The sequence below is a fragment of the Capra hircus genome, chromosome 4 (genome assembly GCF_001704415.2).
Source record: "Capra hircus breed San Clemente chromosome 4, ASM170441v1, whole genome shotgun sequence".
NCBI lineage: Eukaryota > Metazoa > Chordata > Mammalia > Artiodactyla > Bovidae > Capra > Capra hircus.
In genome coordinates, this window is record NC_030811.1 from 86,958,984 (window position 1) to 86,980,019 (window position 21,036).

The 21,036-nt window shown below is 38.6% G+C and overlaps 1 protein-coding gene across 1 annotated transcript in view; it reads right to left on the reverse strand.

Annotated features, from left to right (window-relative positions):
* The window catches only part of KIAA1324L (KIAA1324 like), a 212,874-nt gene that overhangs the window by 83,088 nt on the left and 108,750 nt on the right, over positions 1-21,036 (reverse strand). The window contains exon 3 of the mRNA XM_018047288.1: positions 3,783-3,978. Coding sequence (XP_017902777.1) covers positions 3,783-3,978 — 196 coding nt within the window. The remainder of the gene's footprint in view (positions 1-3,782; positions 3,979-21,036) is intronic.

Genomic DNA, 21,036 nt, shown 5'->3' on the forward strand with positions numbered 1-21,036 from the left:
AACTACTACAGCTCAATAATCAACTGACCCCAAAACATAACAAATGGATAAATATTTGACACTTAACACACACACACACCCCCACAAACATATGGACTATGAACATATGAATAGTGCTCAATACCTTTAATAAAGAAGGAAATGCATAAAAAAACACAAAGAAATACCATTTCTCATAACATACACTAGAAAGACTAAAATAAACCAAGACTTGTGCACAATATTTTACAATGTAAATAACTAGAATTCAAATACACTGCTAGAGTCTAATGCTACAATCATTTTGAAAATCTCTGACAACTTCTTACAAAGTTCAACACACATCTATATGATCCAAGCAATTAAAAAGAAGTAAAAAGAAAGCAAGATTCGGTGGATAGAAGAAAGGAAAAAGGGAGAGGGAGGGAGGAAAGGAGACAAGCTTAGCAGTGATAGACTGAAATTTACACTGAGAAAATGATACTCAATACACTGAAAAATTTCTGCTTATCATTCGATTTCTTTAATGAATAAGCAATTTCAAGTAGAGAAAAAAGCCATGTGAATATATCCTGCTCACCAAAACAAAGATCTGAGGTCTCATAACATTCTGCTGGTATCCTCCTCTAAGAACTCTTTAATTTAAAGAATTTAAATTATACACACATAAAGGTTTCACACGTTATACAAAGGTACAGTGTTCCTGTGAAATCTCTCATAAGCTGAAATGGTATAAAGCAAAGAAGTAATTACCTTAGGACACAAATTAATTTAAAAATAAACTGTGAGAAAGCAATGATCCCACAGATACAGTTCAAAGTTACGATGACCTGATGCTGAGATGCTGAATGTAGTTCCCAGAAAGAGTTTAGTGCAGCTGCTCTTACTGTACAGGGTACAAACTGCCTCTAGGGTGGCTCCATTGGCTGCAAAATCAATGCTAAATAGCATTTTTGCCTTTTGCCTTTTTTTTTTTTTTTTTTTTTTTGGTAAAAGTGAAAATCCTCTTCGGATTTCTCTTGGTTAACAAAAACAGGTACTAATATAGGTCGTCCACAAAAGTGAAATGACGTAATAAATAAAACAAACTCTGGAACAGCAGAGGTTATCTGAGTATGCATGTATATATACATATATGTATTAATATATGCACATACATATACAACATGGGTTTGAACTGCACCATTCACTGATACTCAGATGACTTTCACTAAATACACATTACAGTACTATTGGATCCATGGTTGGTTGAATCTACCAGTTGCTGAAGGGAGGATACAAAGGGCCAACTTAAAGTTGTAAGTGTATTTTGAACTTTAAGGTGGTAGGCACTCCCACCCCCATAATGCTGAAGGGTCAACTGCATTTATATGTGTATACAATTGTACACACATACATATAATTTTTCCTCTGGCAGAGGAACCAGAGATCAAATTGCCAACATCCGCTGGATCATGGAAAAAGCAAGAGAGTTCCAGAAAAACATCTATTTCTGCTTTATTGACTATGCCAAAGCCTTTGAGTGTGTGGAAAATAAACTGTGGAAAATTCTTCAACAGATGGGACTACCAGACCACCTGACCTGCCTTGAGAAACCTGTATGCAGGTCAGGACGCAACAGTTAGAACTGGACATGGAACAACAGACTGGTTCCAAATAGGAAAAGGAGTATGTCAAGGCTGTATATTGTCACCCTGCTTATTTAACTTATACACAGAGTACATCATGAGAAATGCTGGACTGGAAGAAGCACAAGCTGGAATCAAGATCACCGGGAGAAATAGCAATAACCTAAGATATGAAGATGACACCACCCTTATGGCAGAGAGAAGAGGAACTAAAAAGCCTCTTGATGAAAGTGAAAGAGGAGAGTGAAAAACTTGGCTTAAAAGTTAACATTCAGAACACGAAGATCATGGCATCTGGTCCCATCACTTCATGGGCAATAGATGGGGGAACAGTGGAAACAGTGGCTGACTTCATTTTGGGGGGCTTGAATATCCCTGCAGATGGTGACTGCAGCCATGAAATTAAAAGATGCTTACTCCTGGGAAGGAAAGTTATGAACAACCTAGACAGCATATTCAAAAGCAGAGATATTACTTTGCCAACAAAGGTCTGTCTAGTCAAGGCTATGGTTTTTCCAGTGGTCATGTATGGATGTGAAAGTTGGACTGTGAAGAAAGCTGAGCACTGAAGGATTGATGCTTTTGAACTGTGGTGTTGGAGAAGACTCTTGAGAGTCCCTTGGACTGCAAGGAGATCCAACCAGTCCATCTTAAAGGAGATCAGTCCTGGGTGTTCATTGGAAGGATTGATGCTAAAGCTGAAACTCCAGTACTTCGACCACCTCATGCGAAGAGTTGACTCATTGGAAAAGACTCTGATGCTGGGAGGGACTGGGGGCAGGAAGAGAAGGGGACGACAGAGGATGAGACGGCTGGATGGCAGCACTGACTCGATGAACATGAGTTTGAGTGAACTCCGGGAGTTGGTGATGGACAGGGAGGCCTGGCGTGCTGCAATTCATGGGGTCGCAAAGAGTCAGACATGACTGAGTGACTGAACTGAACATATAATGTTTATATAGAGAGAGAAATAATCCTATTAGTGCTACCTCACATCACGACTCTATATGATGAAATGACCATTATCAGAAGAGTAAAAATGTCTCTTGGCTGAGAGAGAGATTGCTAGAAAGCAAGGGGGATGAAGGGAAGGTAGGAAGGAAGGAGGAGCAAACGTATCTGTCACAGCTAAATAATTCCCCGACATCTTTAGTTCAGGGTGAAAAATGTGAGTCATTTTTTTATTTGAATCATTTCAGCTCAGGGGGAAAAATGTGACCATTCTTGTCAGAAGGCAGCCAGAGGCTGGAAGTTTAATTGTACAAAACACAGGCACATGAAAGGGAATGTTAAATAGTCAATATGGGAAAACAGGAAGGGTGAGAACCCAAAGATAAGAATTCTGTGTTTTTTTCCAAACAATTTAGCCTTCCTCCAATATTGTCACAGGCAAAGCTATAATCTCCTATTAAAAAGGTGGAAATTAAGTAAAAGTGCTTTCTACCTTAGGTGTTTAGCCCACTCTATGTAGCAGAAAATCATCAAGTGTACAAATGAATGAAGGTTATACATTTTTCCTTTTCAAGGAAAATTTTAAAAATGGAAATATTCATTAAAATTAGAGAAGAGATTATAGAACTACTGGCTTTAATATAGTTATAAAGATATTAGAAAACTAAGTTGCTTTTCTAATACTTTTATTGCATTTTGCATACTATATATTACATCCTAAGAGCAATTACTTTAACCTCATGAAAATTCCCTGGTGTTTCCCTGGTGGCTCAGATGTTAAAGCATCTGTCTGCAATGTGGGAGACCTGGGTTTGATACCTGGGTTGGGAAGATTCCCTGGAGAAGGAAATGGCACCCCACTCCAGTACTTTTGCCTGGAAAATCCCATGGACGAAAAAAATAATAATAATAAAATTAAATTAAAAAAAAAAGAAAATCCCATGGATGGAGGAGCCTGGTAGGCTATAGCCCATGGATTCTCAAAGTGTCGGACACGACTGAGCGACTTCACTTTCTTTCTTTCTTTCATGAAAATACAGCTACGTAATTCACAAGGACTGTCTAAAAAATATGACTATTTGCAATCAGTTTACCTATAGTTCTTGCTTCAGCAGCACATATACGGTTAGTTTACCTATAATCCCAATCACTACCAAGGTTATCCTCAACTTCTTTCTGGAAAAGAGCAACTACACCCTTTTCAAGGCTCCTTTGGATTCTTACTTGTTACAGCCCTCTGGCCTGCTATCAGAAGGGCCGACCACAGTGTCCATGAATGTTGCGACGTTGGAAAATCCAGCCGGCAATTCATCCCATTCGTCAAATTTGATGCCACTGCCCAAGGAGTAAGTGCCTTCACCACACTTACTGCATACCTGGTTCTTCATTTCTAGATACTCCCCAGAAGCACAGGAGAAAGCTGGAAGGCAAAATACATAACCTGTTAGTCATCACACGCCCCCCCTTCAATTTCCTCCCTTCATACCTATTACTAGCATTGTTTTTATAAAGCTCTGGTCATGTTACACCCTAATTAAAGTTTTCCAAAGTTTTCCTTATCACTACAAAGACTTCACAGTTTGTCCCCACCCCATCTTACCAGGTTCATCACTTGACCGATTCTCTTCGAACCGTAACAAAATTATTATCACTCCCAAAATATTTCATCCTCTTTCTTGTCACTCTAGTCTTTGGAGTTCCTGATCAACCCATGTGCTCACCCTAAAAACTCCTGTTCCTAACTCAAAAATGACCCTCTTTATAACAGAAGATGGGTTCCTGCCCCTCCAGGCAGTCAAATGGGGCTCCCACTGTACTCCTAAAATACTCTTTTTATAACAGCCTCCCTTAAAGATAAAAAAAAAAAAACAGAGAAGCAAATATTACTTATCAACTGATGTGAGACTTCGAGGTTCCAAAAAACAGGCATCATTATTTCTGAATATTAGCTAATTGTACCTGGCTAATACTAAATGCAAATAAAAGGTTTATCCAAAAAGAGGGGATATACGTATGCATGGGCTTCCCAGGTGGTGCTAGTGGTAACGAACCCCCTTGTCAATGCAGGAGACAAGAGACGCAGGTTCAACCCCTGGGTCAGGAAGATCCCCTAGAGAAGGGCATCGCAATCCACTCCAGTATTCTTGCCTGGAGAATCCCATGGACAGAGGAGCCTGGCGGGCTACAGTCCATGCGGTTGCACAGAGTCAGACACGACTGAAGCGATTCAGCTTGCATGCATGCATATGTATACACATGGCTGATTCACTTTGCTATATAGCAGAAACTGACACATCAGTATAAAGCAACTGTATTCAAATAAAACATAAAATGAAAGAAAAAGGTTGATCCAGTGAGTAACATAAACACAAAGGGGATAACAAGAGGGTAGTGCTTCATATGTATCAGCTAAACAAGTATCCCCACTCTGAAACCAGGAGTCCACATTTTCAATATTCATGACTCCCACCCAGTCATTTCCACAGCCTCCACTTTTTTTTTTTTTAACTGATGCCAGGCTCTGTGCAAATCCTCAGACAGAACCAGAGACGGAAGCCACAGGCAAAGTGCAGAACAGATGACACAGTCACAGAAAAGACGGCAATTCTTCTGCTGTTATTACTCATTCAGCAAATGCAAATCTATGTCCCCCAAATGTGTGGTTCTGTGCTCAGGGCAGTATTAGTGACTCAAACATAGCAAAGAGCTTTCTAATCCTTTAATCAGGATATTAAAGAAACAAGAACAAAATAAAACCTCCAAATTACCCGATGAAGAAAAACAAATCTCCCAGCAGACAGTGAAGCAGCAAAACCTCACATTTAGATAGATTTCCCTTTTAGAATACATTTGGAAATGTGGCAAAAAATAAGAACAAGATAATTTTGAAAAAAAATTAAAGAATTAGAGCTAAGCATCCTGTATCCTGCATCGAACCTGGACTGGCAATTCGTTTCTTATATGATATTATACATGGATGCTTGGGGCTGGTGCACTGGGATGACCCAGAGGGATGGTACGGGAAGGGAGGTGGGAGGGGGGTTCAGGATGGGGAACACGTGTACATTTATGGTGGATTCATGTTGATATATGGCAAAACCAATACAACAATGTAAAGTAATTAGCCTCCAATTAAAATAAATAAATTTAAACAGTGCTGCGATGAATATTGGGGTACACGTGTCTCTTTCTATTCTGGTTTCCTCAGTGTGTATGCCCAGCAGTGGGATTGCTGGGTTATAAGGCAGTTCTATTTACAATTTTTTAAGGAATAGCCAGCACATGGAAACAACTTAGATGTCCATCAGCAGATGAATGGATAAGAAAGCTGTGGTACATATACACAATGGAATATTACACAGCCATTAAAAAGAATACATTTGAATCAGTTCTAATGAGGTGGATGAAACTGGAGCCGATTATACAGAGTGAAGTAAGCCAGAAAGAAAAACACCAATACAGTATACTAACACATATATATGGAATTTAGAAAGATGGTAATGATGACCCTGTATGCAAGGCAGCAAAGGAGACACAGATGTGTAGAGCGGACTTTTGGACTCTGAGGGAGAGGGAGAGGGTGGGATGATTTGCAAGAATGGCATTGAAACATGTATACTATCACGTAAGAAACGAATCAGCAGTCTATGTTCAATGCAGGATACAGGATGCTTGGGGCTGGTGCACAGGGATGATCCAGAGAGACGATATGGGGTGGGAGGTGGGAGGGGGTTTCATGTTTGAGAACTCATGCACACCCGTGGCGGATTCATGTCAATGTATGGCAAAACCAATACAGTATTGTAAAGTAAAATAAAGTAAAAATAAAAATTAAAAAAAATAAAAATAAAGGTATAAAGGTGAAAAATAAATAAATAAATAAAATAAATTTAAATTAGAAAAAAAAAGAATTAGTGCTAAAACCCATATTCATCTACTTACTATCCAATGAATAAATGTTTTCTTCAAAAAAGTTTATGATACTGTAAAATGAACTTCTAACCTTCAAATTAGCAGGATATCAGAAAATAAGAAAAGATTAGGCAAAAAGTATTACATGCTGGCTGCAAGGTCAAAACTCTCTTGGATCAAGTTGTACCACTTCCAAACTGCGACCTTGAGTGAGGTACTTCAGGCCTGAGTTTCTCTCTCTGAAAAATCAGATAATAATCACAGTACTGCCCTATAGGGATATACTGAGAAAATACAGTACAAAGTGGTCTGTGCAGCTTCTTGCATTTAATAAATGCTCACAACATATGACTGTGATCACTACCAACACAACCAAGAGAGAAACACAGTATTAAAAAATATCTTATGTTACTTTATATGGTTTATAGGTCTTCTAGTTAAACTGATAAACAATATCATAAACCAAGAACATACATCACACTAAATCAAGAGTCAACAGGACGGGAGCTGACTGCGGCTCAGACCATGACTCCTTATTCCCAAATTCAGACTCAAAGTGAAGAAACTGGGGAAAACCGCTAGACCATTCAGGTATGGCCTAAATCAAATCCATAACGACTATATAGTGCAAGTGAGAAATGGATTTAAGGGACTAGATCTGATAGACAGAGTGCCTGATGAACTACGGACAAAGGTCTATGACACTGTACAGGAGACAAGCAGCAAGACCATACCCAAGAAAAAGAAATGCAAAAAGCAAAATGGCTATCTGAGGAGGCCTTACATATAGCTGTGAAGAGAAGAGAAGCAAAAAGCAAAGGAGAAAAGGAAAGATATACCCATTTGAATGCAGAGTTCCAAAGAATAGCAAGGAGAGAAAAGAAAGCCTTCCTCCGCAATCAATGCAAAGAAACAGAGGAAAACAACACAATAGGAAAGACTAGAGAGCTCTTCAAGAAAGTTAGAGATACCAAGGGAACATTTCATGCAAAGATGGGCTTAATAAAGGACAGAAATGGTATGGACCTAACAGAAGCAGAAGATATTAAGAAGAGGTGGCAAGAATACACAGAAGAACTGCACAAAAAGGATCTTCACAACCCAGATATCACGATGATGTGATCACTCACCTAGAGCCAGACATCCTGGAATGTGAAGTCAGTGGGCCTTAGGAAGTATCGCTATGAACAAAGCTAGTGCAGGTGATGGAATTCCAGTTGAAGTTATTTCAAATCCTGAAAGATGATGCTGTGAAAGTGCTGCACCCAATATACCAGCAAATTTGGAAAACTCAGCAGTGGCCACAGGACTGGAAAAGGTCAGTTTTCATTCCAATTCCAAAGAAAGGCAATGCCAAAGAATGTTCAAACTACTGCACAATTGCACTCATCTCACACCCTAGTAAAGTAATGCTCAAAATTCTCCAAGCCAGGCTTCAGCAATGCATGAACAGTGAACTCCCAGATGTTCAAGCTGGTTTTAGAAAAGGCACAGGAACCAGAGATCAAATTGCCAACATCCGCTGGATCATGGAAAAAGCAAGAGAGTTCCAGAAAAACATCTATTTCTGCTTTATTGACTATGCCAAAGCCTTTGACTGTGTGGATCACAACAAACTGTGGAAAATTCTTCAAGAGATGGGAATACCAGACCACCTGACCTGCCTCTTGAAAAAAACCTGTATGCAGGTCAGGAAGCAACAGTTAGAACTGGACATGGAACAACAGACTGGTTCCAAATAAGTAAAGGAGTATGTCAAGGCTGTATATTGTCACCCTGCTTATTTAATTTATATGCAGAGTACATCATGAGAAATGCTGGGGTGGAGAGGGCACAAGCTGGAATTAAGATAGCCGGGAGAAATATCAATAACCTCAGATATGCAGATGACACCACCCTTATGGCAGAAAGTGAAGAAGAACTAAAGAGCCCCTTGATGAAAGTTCAATTAAGTTCAGTCGCTCAGTCGTATCCGACTCTTTGCGACCCCATGAATCGCAGCACACCAGGCTTCCCTGTCCATCACCAACTCCTGGAGTTCATTCAAACTCATGTCCATTGAGTCGGTGATGGCATCCAGCCATCTCATCCTCTGTCATCCCCTTCTCTTCCTGCCCCCAATCCCTCCCAGTATCAAGGTCTTTTCCAATGAGTTAACTCTTCGCATGAGGTGGCCAAAGTACTGGAGTTTCAGCTTCAGCATCAGTCCTTCCGATGAACACCCAGGACTGGTATCCTTTAGGATGGACTGGTTGGATTGCCTTGCAGTCCAAGGGACTCTTAAGAGTATTCTTTAACACCACAGCTCAAAAGCATCAATTCTTCAGGGCTTAGCTTTCTTCACAATCAAACTCACATCCATACATGACCACTGGAGAAACCATAGCCTTGACTAGACGGACCTTTGTTGGCAAAGTAATATCTCTGCTTTTGAATATGCTGTCTAGGTTGGTCATTACTTTTCTTCCAAGGAGTAAGCGTCTTTTAATTTCATGGCTGGAATCACCATCTGCAGTGATTTTGGAGCCCCAAAAATAAAGTCTGACACTATTTTCCCATCTATTTGCCATGAAGTGATGGGACCAGATGCCATGATTTTAGTTTTTTGAATGTTGAGCTTTAAGCCAACTTTTTCACTCTCCTCTTTCACTTTTATCAAGAGGCTTTTAAGTTCCTATTCACTTTCTGCCATAAGGGTGGTGTCATCTGCATATCTGAGGTTATTAATGTTTCTCTTGGCAGTCTTGATTCCGGCTTGTGCTTCTTCCAGCCCAGCATTTCTCATGATGTACTCTGCATATAAGTTAAATAAGCAGGGTGACAATATACAACCTTGATGCACTCCTTTTCCTATTTGGAAAGTGAAAAAGGAGAGTGAAAAAGTTGGCTTAAAGCTCATCATTCAGAAAACTAAGATCATGGCATCTGGTCCCATCACTTCATGGGAAATAGATGGGGAAACAGTGGAAACAGTGGCTGACTTCATTTTGGGGGGATCCAAAATCACTGCAGATGTTGATTGCAGCCATGAAATTAAAAGACGCTTACTCCTTGGAAGAAAAGTTATGGCCAACCTAGACAGCATATTAAAAATCAGAGACATTACTTTGCGAACAAAGGTCTATCTAGTCAAGGCTATGGTTTTTCCAGTGGTCATGTATGGTTGTCAGAGTTGGACTATAAAGAAAGTTGAACGCCGAAGAATTGATGCTTTTGAACTGTGGTATTGAAGAAGACTCTTGAGAGTCCCTTGGACTGCAAGGAGATCCAAGCAGTCCATCCTAAAGGAGATCAGTCCTGAATATTCATTGGAAGGACTGGTGTTAAAGCTGAAACTCCAATAGTTTGGCCACCTGATGTGAAGAGCTGAATCACTAGAAAAGATCCTGATGCTGGAAAAGACTGAAGGCGGGAGGGGACGGGGATGACAGTGGATGAAACGGGTGGATGGCATCACCAACTCAATGGACATGAATTTGAGTAAACTCCGGGAGTTGATGATGGACAAGGCCTGGCTTGCTGCAGTCCATCGGGTTGCAAAGAGTCAGCCACGACTGAACAACTGAACTGAAGAGTCAGCAATCTAGAGCTCACCAGTCAAACCTGGCCTGCTGCATGTATTCATAAAGTTTTATTGAAACATAGTCACAACTATTCACTTATATATTATCTATAGCTACTTTCACAGCACAGTGTCAGAGATGAATAGCTGTGAGAGAGACTGCACTGCATGTCAAGCTGAAAATATGCACTTTCTGATAAAACAAAGTTATCTTTGAAGACAGTTTAGTCTAGTGTCCAAAACTGAACTTTTAACTTAATTAGTAAGAAGTAATTTTTTGGTAAGTGGACTCTAGGATCTAAAAAGGAGGTAACTGTTATTCCAAAGAGAACTCATTATCCTTTAAAGTCATTAAGAATATCCTTAACTCTTTCAGAGGTATTTCCTTGTCTAAGGTCAGAAGGAAAACTGAGAGAATGTCACTAGTGAATGTACTGACTATTTATAACATAGTCAGTTCTTTTTACTCATAATAGTCATACAGAGTTATCATGAAAACTAACCTGGCGAATAATAAAACTGCTCCTGTGGAAATACAGGGTTAGACACCTGGGATTCTCTGGTCACAGTATCTTCATCAACAAATCAATATAGAACCTTGTTTTACACGTTTTTCAGCTGAAAAACATCTTATTTAAAATATATTGCTGCTTTGGCAAAAGAGACACAGATGTATAGAATGGACTTTTGGACTGTGAGGGAGTGGGAGAGGGTGAGATGATTTGGGAGAATGGCATTGAAACATGTATACTATCATGTAAGAAACGAAGCGCCAGTCTATGTTCGATACAAGATACAGGATGCTTGCTTGGGGCTGGTGCACGGGGATGATCCAGAGAGATGATACGGGGTGGGAGGTGGGAGGGGGGTTCAGGATTGGGAGCTCGTATACACCCGTGGCAGATTTATGTCAATGTATGGCAAAACCAATACAGTATTGTAAAGTAAAATAAAGTAAAAATAAAATTAAAAAATAAATAAATAAAATAAAATATATTGCTGCTTTGTTAACATTTAACTTATGACCAAAGGGCACTTCTACTTATACTTGAACTAAGCTTATTTAACATATAAATTTTCTCCAAAAGGCAAAGGACAGCCTTCTTGTACTTAGGATCACTGGCCAGCACTTCAGCACTAATTTAGTAAATTAAGTAAAAATAGTAAAAAAAAATTAAGTAAATACTTAAAAAATTGAGTAAAATAGTAAATTAAGCAATAAAAAGCACAAAAAACTGGAAAGCATGGCACGAAATAGACTATTAAAAGGACATTGTTGGCAGTATGTGAAATAAGAGGGCAATGTCACTTTCTTTGACCTCAGCTGGGACCACGTGATCAGGAGATCCATTTTACTGCTTTCTACATGTTAGCGAATGACAGCAAATGTATCACATGGATTGATTTGATACAAATAAATTATTTAAGGTAGGAAAATTTACAAATATGGAATCCATGAATAATAAAGACTTTCAACAGACCTGTGAAGGAGAAAGATATCATGCCCATTTGCCAGAAGAGGAAACTGAGGCACAGTACATTTAAATAACCTGATTAGAAAGTTATCCAGTTAACAAGTGGCTAAGATGATATTCAGATTTATCTCTCTGATTCTAAAGCTCAAGTCCCAAGAAAATTCAATTCAAATAGTAACTATTATAATCAATGCAAAAAGGGCAAGTAATTTAAAATTACTTCATTATTATACTTCATATTTTCCTTCATTTGCTGTCTTGAACTGTTCAACAATATTCATGTGTATTACAAAGCAATAACAATTCCCTACACACACATCTTATGAAAATTTTAATATAACACACACATATTTACAAAATATTTTAGCAAGTTATTAACTTCCATAAGTTTCAGTGCCCACACTTATAAAAGGGAAATAGTAATTATATATCTAAGAGTTTTGGGAATAAATGAGATATTCAATATAAAACATTTAGCAGCGTGCCTGACATAAAGCATGTAATAACTGTTTGCCACAATTATTAGTAATATAATTCAGAGGTCTGGGACAATAAGAATTCTGCCACTGAACTGATGATTTTACCTGTGTTTAGAATAATTACATGGTCAAAGTTAGTCTAATAGTTATAAGGCCTTTAACAATACAAAAGAGCTAAAGAGTCTATAGCTTTTGTATTTTAATTACTTGTTCCTGCTCAATCTTATTTTCCATCCTGGAAGCCAGCTCTAGAGTCACATGTCAAAGAAAAGGACAAGCCACACATTCTTATTAAACTCTATTTACTCCATGAGATGATGTCAGCACAACCATACTAACTTCCTCTGGCAGGCACCAATGAGAACCAGCTTTTCCTTTTCTTGTATCTACTAACTACATCTACTTTCTACTATTTAACTCTGCTTTCTTGGTCTTTGGATTTCAGTCAGATTACAAGGATTTTTATAATCTAAAGAACAAAACTTTTCATTCAAATGTATATACAGTACAACATAAGATTCTTTTTTAAAAAATAAAGTAGCTAATTTACAATGTTGTGCTAGTTTCTGATATTTTCTCCAAGTCCATAGGTTGTCTTTTCATTTTGTTTAAGGAGATCAACCCTGGGATTTCTTTGGAAGGAATGATGCTAAAGCTGAAGCTCCAGTACTTTGGACACCTCATGAGAAGAGTTGACTCATTGGAAAAGACTCTGAAGCTGGGAGGGATTGGGGGCAGGAGGAGAAGGGGACGACCCAGGATGAGATGGCTGGATGGCATCACGGACTCGATGGATGTGAGTCTGAGTGAACTCCGGGAGATGGTGATGGACAGAGAGGCCTGGCGTGCTGCGATTCATGGGGTTGCAAAGAGTCAGACACGACTGAGTGACTGAAATGAACTGAACTGAACTGAAGCTTTCCTTTGCTGTGCAAAAGCTTATATGGTTGACTAGGTCCCATTGGGGTTTTTTTTTTTGCTTTTATTTCTATTGCTTTGGGAGACTGACCTAAGAAAATATTGCTACAATTTATGTCAGAAAATATTTTGCCTAAGTTCTCTTTTAGGAGTTTTACGGTGGCATGTATTATATTTAAGTCTTTATTTTTGTGTATAGTGTGAGGGTGTACTCTAATTTCATAGATTAATAGAAGACTCTTTCAACAAAAACCAGATGACATTTATTGTATATAGCTGTTTTCACTCTTGTGAATGTGAGTCTGACTCTATTTCATTTAAAGAATTAATCATTTCTCAAATAAATACTATTTTTTCTTCAACAACCTTGAATCCTAGAGTAACTGTATGGAAAATAAGCAAACTCCAAAGTTCTGGTATGAGAAGAGAAAGCTCTTGAGTACGGTCACACACTACTTAACAGTGGAATCAGCTTGGGATTTCATACTTTACCTAAGCATCCAGTAAAAGTGATGTTAAAAATCCAACCTTCTTATATATATACCTTATATATACATTTTATATATATATATATATATATATATACACATCATACACACACACACATACACTCAGCCATAAAAAGAACAAAGTTTTGCCGTATGCAACAACAGGGATGGACTTGGCGTGCATTTTGCTAAGTGAAATGAGTAATACAGAGAACAAATTCTGTATGATATCATTTATGTGTTGAGTATAAAACAATACAATAAACTAGTTGATAAAACCAAAAAGAAGCAGACTAACTGCTATAGAGAACAAATCAGTGGTACCAATGAGGAGAGGGAAAGCCAGGGGGTAGGGGGGGCAACATAGTGGTATGGGGTAATTTTAAAAGGGGTTTTATAGGATTATATAAAATCATGTGTATGAAACTTTTGAAAATTGTAAAGCATTATAGAATATAAAGAATCTTTCATTCAATAAAAAAGTAAAAAAAAAAAAAAACCTCAACCTCTTAAAATCCAAACTGTAACCAAGAAGGCATGTGCTAAATTCAGTATTCTTTTTCTCAGCTTTATACTTCTTTTCTGACATCTATTTCTACTACTATAAAAGCTGAAAGATGCAGGTGTAAAAAAATCAGGTGACCAACCAGCAAATGGCTAGGTAATTTACTTAACCCTCCTTGACTCCATTCATTCACATTTCAAGGAGGTCACCACTTTCCCTCCCTCTCTCAGAAAACTGTTTGTGGTCCTATGAAAGACTGAAAAGTACTCTGAGAATAAAAATATGACATGAAAATTTAAGGCTTTACCATCTTCAAGCAACTGCCCTATGAAAGTGAAAGTGAAAGTGAAGTCGCTCACTCGTATCCGACTCTTTGTGACCCCATGGACTGTAGCCCAACAGGCTCCTCCATCCATGGGATTCTCCAGGCAAGAATACTAGAGTGGGTTGCCATTTCCTTCTCCAGGGGATCTTCCTGACCCAGGGATCGAACCCAGGTCCCCCGCACTGCAGGCAGATGCTTTAACCTAAGCCCTATACAATGTACCAAATAATGGCTTCTAAACTGAATCATTTATATGCTGATTATCATCTATGCTTTATGCCTAAAAATTAAAAAATATATATTTTTAATCTTTTCACCACAAGGGCCTCTTAGTGGTGATTTTCTTCCTTCAGAGACCTCATGCTTTGAAAGATAATGGCTATCAATTACATTTATTCGTAATTCATCCATTTTTCCTATTTTAACTCAAAGTTATTTGTTACCAAAATTTGTTTTCTAAACAGTAAACAGCAATAAGAAGCAGTAATAAAAGAATTTTAAACTTACTTGTTCAATGAAATACTGATGATATAGAGTGCCTATGCACTCTCATTACAGGTAAATACAAGGGAATCACACTGTATTATTTCACTCAGTGGATATCTCTTGAGGATCCAGTACTGAGTAGGCAAACACTGGTCACCAAGGGTATTCGGTGAATAAGATGGAAACAGTCCCTGCTCTCATAAGGCAACTAATCTACTCTAGACTTACCTTCCTCAAAAATAGATGGAATTCACATTTCACTAAGCTAAATTCACTGTAAAAATACATAATATCTAATCAGTTAACATAAGTTAATAACTAAATAAATTGCATATGTTTATGGGAAAATGATTAATTAAATCAATCTCAGAATTAAGATGACCCAATACATTTATTTTCTTCAGTTGTCTCATTTTATTTACATAAGATCAAGAAAACAAGATTAAAGCTGTATGCATTGTCTTTCCTGACTACAAAAGAAGAACTCTCTTCCAGCTATTATTATTCATGGCATTAAGGAAAGTCCAAACAGGAAAAATAATGCACAAATTGTGAGTTTCAAAAATGATATATTTTACCTTTTCACTTATGCAGGTCAAGAAGTAACAGTTAAGAACCAGACATGAAACAATGGACTGATTCCAAATTGGGAAATGAGTATGTCAAGACTGTATATTGTCATTCTGCTTATTTAACTTCTATGCAGAGTACATCATGAAAAATACCAGGCTAAATGAAGTACAAGCTGGAATCAAGACTGCTGGGAGAAATATCAATAACCGCAGATATGCAGATGACACCACCCTTATGGCAGAAAGTAAAGAAGAACTAAAGAGTCTCTTGATGAAAGTGAAAGAAGAGAGTGAAAAAGTTGGCTTAAAGCTCAACATTCAGAAAACGAAGATCATGGCATCTGGTCCCATCACTTCTTGGGAAATAGATGGGGAAACAATGGAAACAGTAACAGACTTTATTTTCTTGGGCTCCAAAATCACTGCAGATGGTGATTGCAGCCATGAAATTAAAAGACGCTTGCTCCTTGGAAGAAAAGTTATGACCAACCTAGAAAGCATATTAAAAAGCAGAGACATTACTTTGCCAACAAAAGCCCATCTAGTCAAAATTATGGTTTTTCCAATAGCCATGTATCAATGTGAGAGTTGGACTATAAAGAAAGCCAAGTGTTGAAGAATTGATGCTTTTGAAATGTGGTGTTGGAGAAGATTCTTGAGAGTCCCTTGGACTGCAAGGAGATCCAACCAGGCAATCCTAAAGGAAATCAGGCCTGAATATTCATCAGAAGGACTGATGCTGAAGCTGAAACTCTAATACTTTGGTGACCCAGTGCAAAAATCTGACTCATTGGAAAAGACCCTGATGCTGGGAAAGATTGAGGGCAGGAGGAAAAGGGCATGACAGAGGATGAGATGGTGGGATGGCATCACCAACTCGATGGACAGAAGTTGGAGCAACCTCCAGGAGTTGGTGATGGATAGGGCAGCCTGCCATGCTGCAGTCCATGATGTCACAAAGAGTCGGACATGACTGAGTGCCTGAACTGACTGGCTGATCTTTATTAATCATTTAGCCAGTCAATTATCATTATCAGATAATTAAAGCTACAACTGCCTGTCAGGTTTGCAAGTCTTCCCACAGAAAACAGAAAGGAAGTAGGAAATGGCATCTAAAAGAAGCTGAGGGAATTCCCTGGCAGCCCAGTGATTAAGAATCCACACTTCCACTGCAGGGAGCTTGGGTTTGATCCTTAGGCAGGGAATTAAAATCCCGCATGTCACGCTTGTGGTCAAAAAATATAAATAAAATAAAAGAAGCTAAATAGACTCAGTCCAGCAAATCTTGGCTGCTCTTCCTCCCTCCATGCCTGTGACAAGGAGAATGCTTGGATACTCTCTTTTTTAGGTTCTTAATTGTGAAATTCTTAGAGAAGAAAAATAATTTATCTCATTTTACAAAATTAAAGTGAGACAGGAAGATACCAAAACAGTGCATTAAAACAGGCCATTTCTTGTTGATGTTCTTATTTACATGTAGGCATTTTTCTTTCCCCTTGGCTAAAAGGATTCCTTGTTCTCTTTCATTTTATTTTACTTACTGTATTTGTTATTTATTTATTTTCCTGGTCAAAATTCACAAGGCAGCAATGCAGGCTGGTTGTGAACACATCACCTGTTTGCCATGTTCAAGATAAGGCTGGAAGAGAATAGAAGATGGTAACACTATGCAAATTCTAACAATGGCAGACATTGCAGTGTTCTGTGAGGAGTAAATACTCATGAACATTGAGAAGAGATATTATATTTCCATTCTAATTCACAAGGCATGGAATATGAGACATGATCTGATCACAGAATGAATAAATTATGGTACGTAATAACACTTAAAACTACCAGAATGACCAAAAGGGACTTTTAAGATCACCTGGTACAAACCCTCCTGGTATGGATGCCGAGTTTGCTCATCTGTGTGACCTGGAGTATCTTAGCTCAACTTCTCTACAGTCACCACGGCAGACTCACAATCTATGAGTCTCATAACTCCTATGACTCTCTACTTAATAAACATACTTCCCTGAAGTACCATGAAGCCAAAAGACTTTATTACAGTTAAGCTAAAAAAAAATCTACTGTTTCTGAAGTAAAGAATAGCATCCGAAAAACACATCTCTGCCCTAGAAGTAAAAGACATGAATTCTACTTACAGCAGGGCTGCTTAGCCACGTTGAGTAACATACGAGCTGCAGTGCAAAGTCTGAAGTGGTGCAATTAAATGATAAGAACCAAATTCTTAAATAACCTACAATAAACATGTTTAACTTTCCATTGAGATACAGTGATGAAGATGGAGCCCACAGGGTTATGTTTGTAAGTTCAGATTTGTGCAATTCTTCAACAGAGAAGGGAGAAAATTTTCACCTCTCATTTTGCAAAGATGAAAGGAAGACAAGAGATATACAAAGGATTACATTAATACAAACCAGTTCTGGCTGATGTGTTCTAATTAACTGTTTTATTGAAAAGAATATTCAAAGGATTGCCTTTCCATCTCTGAAAATGCATCCTCACTTTAACATTCTTTCCAGTGAATGAATCCTCACAGAATCCTACCAGTTAGGATGGTGTGACTGTCACTGCGCTTCATGGAAAAGATTGATCAGCAAGAATAATCTGTCCCCCACCCCTATGACCAAAATCACCAACTCCTGGGAGGAAAATTGATCCGAGTAACACCACAGCTACAATCCCCACTAAATTAAGAGAGCCTAGATTAAAACTTCCTATTTTAAAACACACACACACAAATATATTTTATTGTGGCTTCTTGACTTCAGTGTTTGATAGGGAATAGGGAAGGAGACAAATTCCAGTTCACTGAACACAGGATGACACAGTTCAGTTCAGTTCAATCGCTCAGTCGTGTCCGACTTTTTGCGACTCCATGAATCACAGCACGCCAGGTCTCCTGTCCATCACCATCTCCCGGAGTTCACCCAGACTCACGTCCATTGAGTCCATGATGCCATCCAGCCATCTCGTCCTGGGTCGTCCCCTTCTCCTCCTGCCCTCAATCCCTCCCAGCATCAGAATTTTTTCCAATGAGTCAACTCTTCTCATGAGGTGGCCAAAGTACTGGAGTTTCAGGATGACACAAGGTTTATGAAAAAAAGTCTAATAGTGAAGGTCAGGGGAAGGAAAATGTTAAAGAGTATTTGATGAGGTCACCAAAGAGGGCAGAGAAATGCACCTGTGAAATCAGTTTTCTCAACTTTCAATTATGTCCCAACACTTTGATTCTTATCACCCTGAATTTTTCCTCCTCCTTATAAAGTGCCGGTCACCATGTTCTTCCTGATAGCTCCTCTGCCCTTGATTTTGCAGTTTTGAGGGCTGGGTCCTCTCATCTCCTTATAAAACACTTTTTTCAAAGAAGCTTCCTCAACCATAGCTCCCATCAAACACTTCAACTGATGTAAAGCCTGCTTTTGATCTGTTCTCTTAACAGTCTCATGCATTCCTGCCTTTCACCAACCACTTGCGTGTTGCTGAGCAGATTTAACTCCAGTCTTCTTCTCACCTGAAATCTGATGCATCAACACCCAAAGCTTGAGGACAAAGGGTTTCGATCCTTTCATATGTAGAACAGATTTTCACTAGTCTGATTAGATCTCTGTGTTTAACCTACAGAAATGAAACACTGAAGGCAGACTCTAACTTGGTGACACCGATGTTATTCAATCAATAGACATCCCAGTGTTTGGAGCTGTCTTAGGGCCCAGGAGAGGATGACAGCTCCTCCCCTCTTGGGAAGAATGAAACAAGACTCTGTTTTTTTGTTTTTTTTTTTTTTAATTTTTATTTTTTAAATTTTAAAATCTTTAATTCTTACATGCGATCCCAAACATGAACCCCCCTCCCACCTCCCTCCCCACAACATCTCTCTGGGTCATCCCCATGCACCAGCCCCAAGCATGCTGCACCCTACGTCAGACATGGACTGGCGATTCAATTCTTACATGACAGTATACATGTTAGAATTCCCATTCTACCAAATCATCCCACCCTCTCCCTCTCCCTCTGAGTCCAAAAGTCCGTTATACACATCTGTGTCTTTTTTCCTGTCTTGCATACAGGGTGGTCATTGCCATCTTCCTAAATTCCATAAATTAAGAAGCAGAAATTCTTAGTTTTCTAGTTGGAAACTAGACTAGATTCTAGTCTCTACTGTTAGAAAAAAATCAATATTTTTCTACTATTACTACATGCTAAATAATGAATGCACACTATAGGCATCAAGCACCAACAGTTTTCTAGACACAGGGGGAAAAAAGCCCTAAGCAATCCATTGTATTTGAGGATATAACTACAAATGTGCCTTAAATTCAAAATGTTTTTCCCCTCCCTTTCAGAAAAATAGACACGATTAAGGATAAAATTTACAATAAGGTCATCAATCAATTAAAATAACCCACCAAGCAACATATTTGAGCCTTTAGATGCTATCTTGTAAAAAAAAAAAAATCCATTTACCTATAGATCTGCATAACATTTTTTCAAGAGGTAATGTAAGATGAGCACAATGCCTCAAGAAGGGGCCTAACACTTGTTCAACAAACACTGGAATGCTGCCCAAAGAGATGGGACACCATACAGGTTAAGAACATGGACCCAGGAGCTAAAATGTTCTGTTTCAAATCCCAGTCCTGCCTTTGACATATCTTTGGGAGATAATCCAAGTACCTACTTCACAAGGTTGTTAGGATACATGGATTTGAGAGAATACATGTAAACCATTTTTATCATGCTGACATAGAGCAAGTAAAGACTGGCTATTATAATTTCTATTATTATTTTCAGTAAGCTACATTATTATATAATTATGATTCTGGACACTATATTTATTATTTCATTTAAGGCCCTCAAATACCTGCAAACAGCTGTCTCCGGATTCAAGTCCTTGATATAACACATTGGAGCCTGTAAGACTGGCCAGCATTATCTGTCCCTGCTCACTTCCTCCCTGAGCACCATCCACACACACCTGCCCGGGCCCCCGGGAAATCCAGTGCTGCCTCTAAGCTGCATCTCCACCCATGCTCCCTCTGCCGCAAATGCCACTCTGCTTCAAGTTCATGAAGGTCATCCTTGAGGGTTCACCTCAGAGATCCTCAGAAAATTAACACATACAGCCCATTAAGTAAGGCATTTAATCCCTGTCTCAATTCTAAATCAGGATACAATTTTTCACATGAACCTGCCAAGGGTCAGATAAATTTCCAAGGTTATTCAGTCTGCATTTCAAACTCACATCTGCTTTGCTGTGAGGTCTCTTGACTCCCTCTGAGCATAAGTCAGCCCTCCCTTCTTGGCAAGATCACCCTAGGTATTTGTATCTATCTTGTACTTTGCCCCTATACTAGAAATAATTTATTTCCCCATCTGCTCCCTGATTAGAATGAAAAGTCTTGGAAAATAGGAATCTAGTGCTCATTTATGGAATATTTTTGGATCCCTGTCAAGAATATAGGAAATATTCAACAAATGTTTAGTGAATGGATTAAAACTCAATAAATAGCTGTGAACTAAATATTTTGCTCAAAACATACATCTGTTGCAGATCTGGGGTTTCATCCCAGGTATATATCATGCCTGCCCATGATCAGTAGGAAGTCTGGGACTGGACACCCATTTGGTAGTGCTTCCATTGAGCCTTACAGAGCAATGAAATTAGCTAAACCATAGCATAACGAACAACATATAAAAATTTCCTAAATTAGCCTGGCATTTGTGTTTAAATCTGCGTTTCCCCAAAA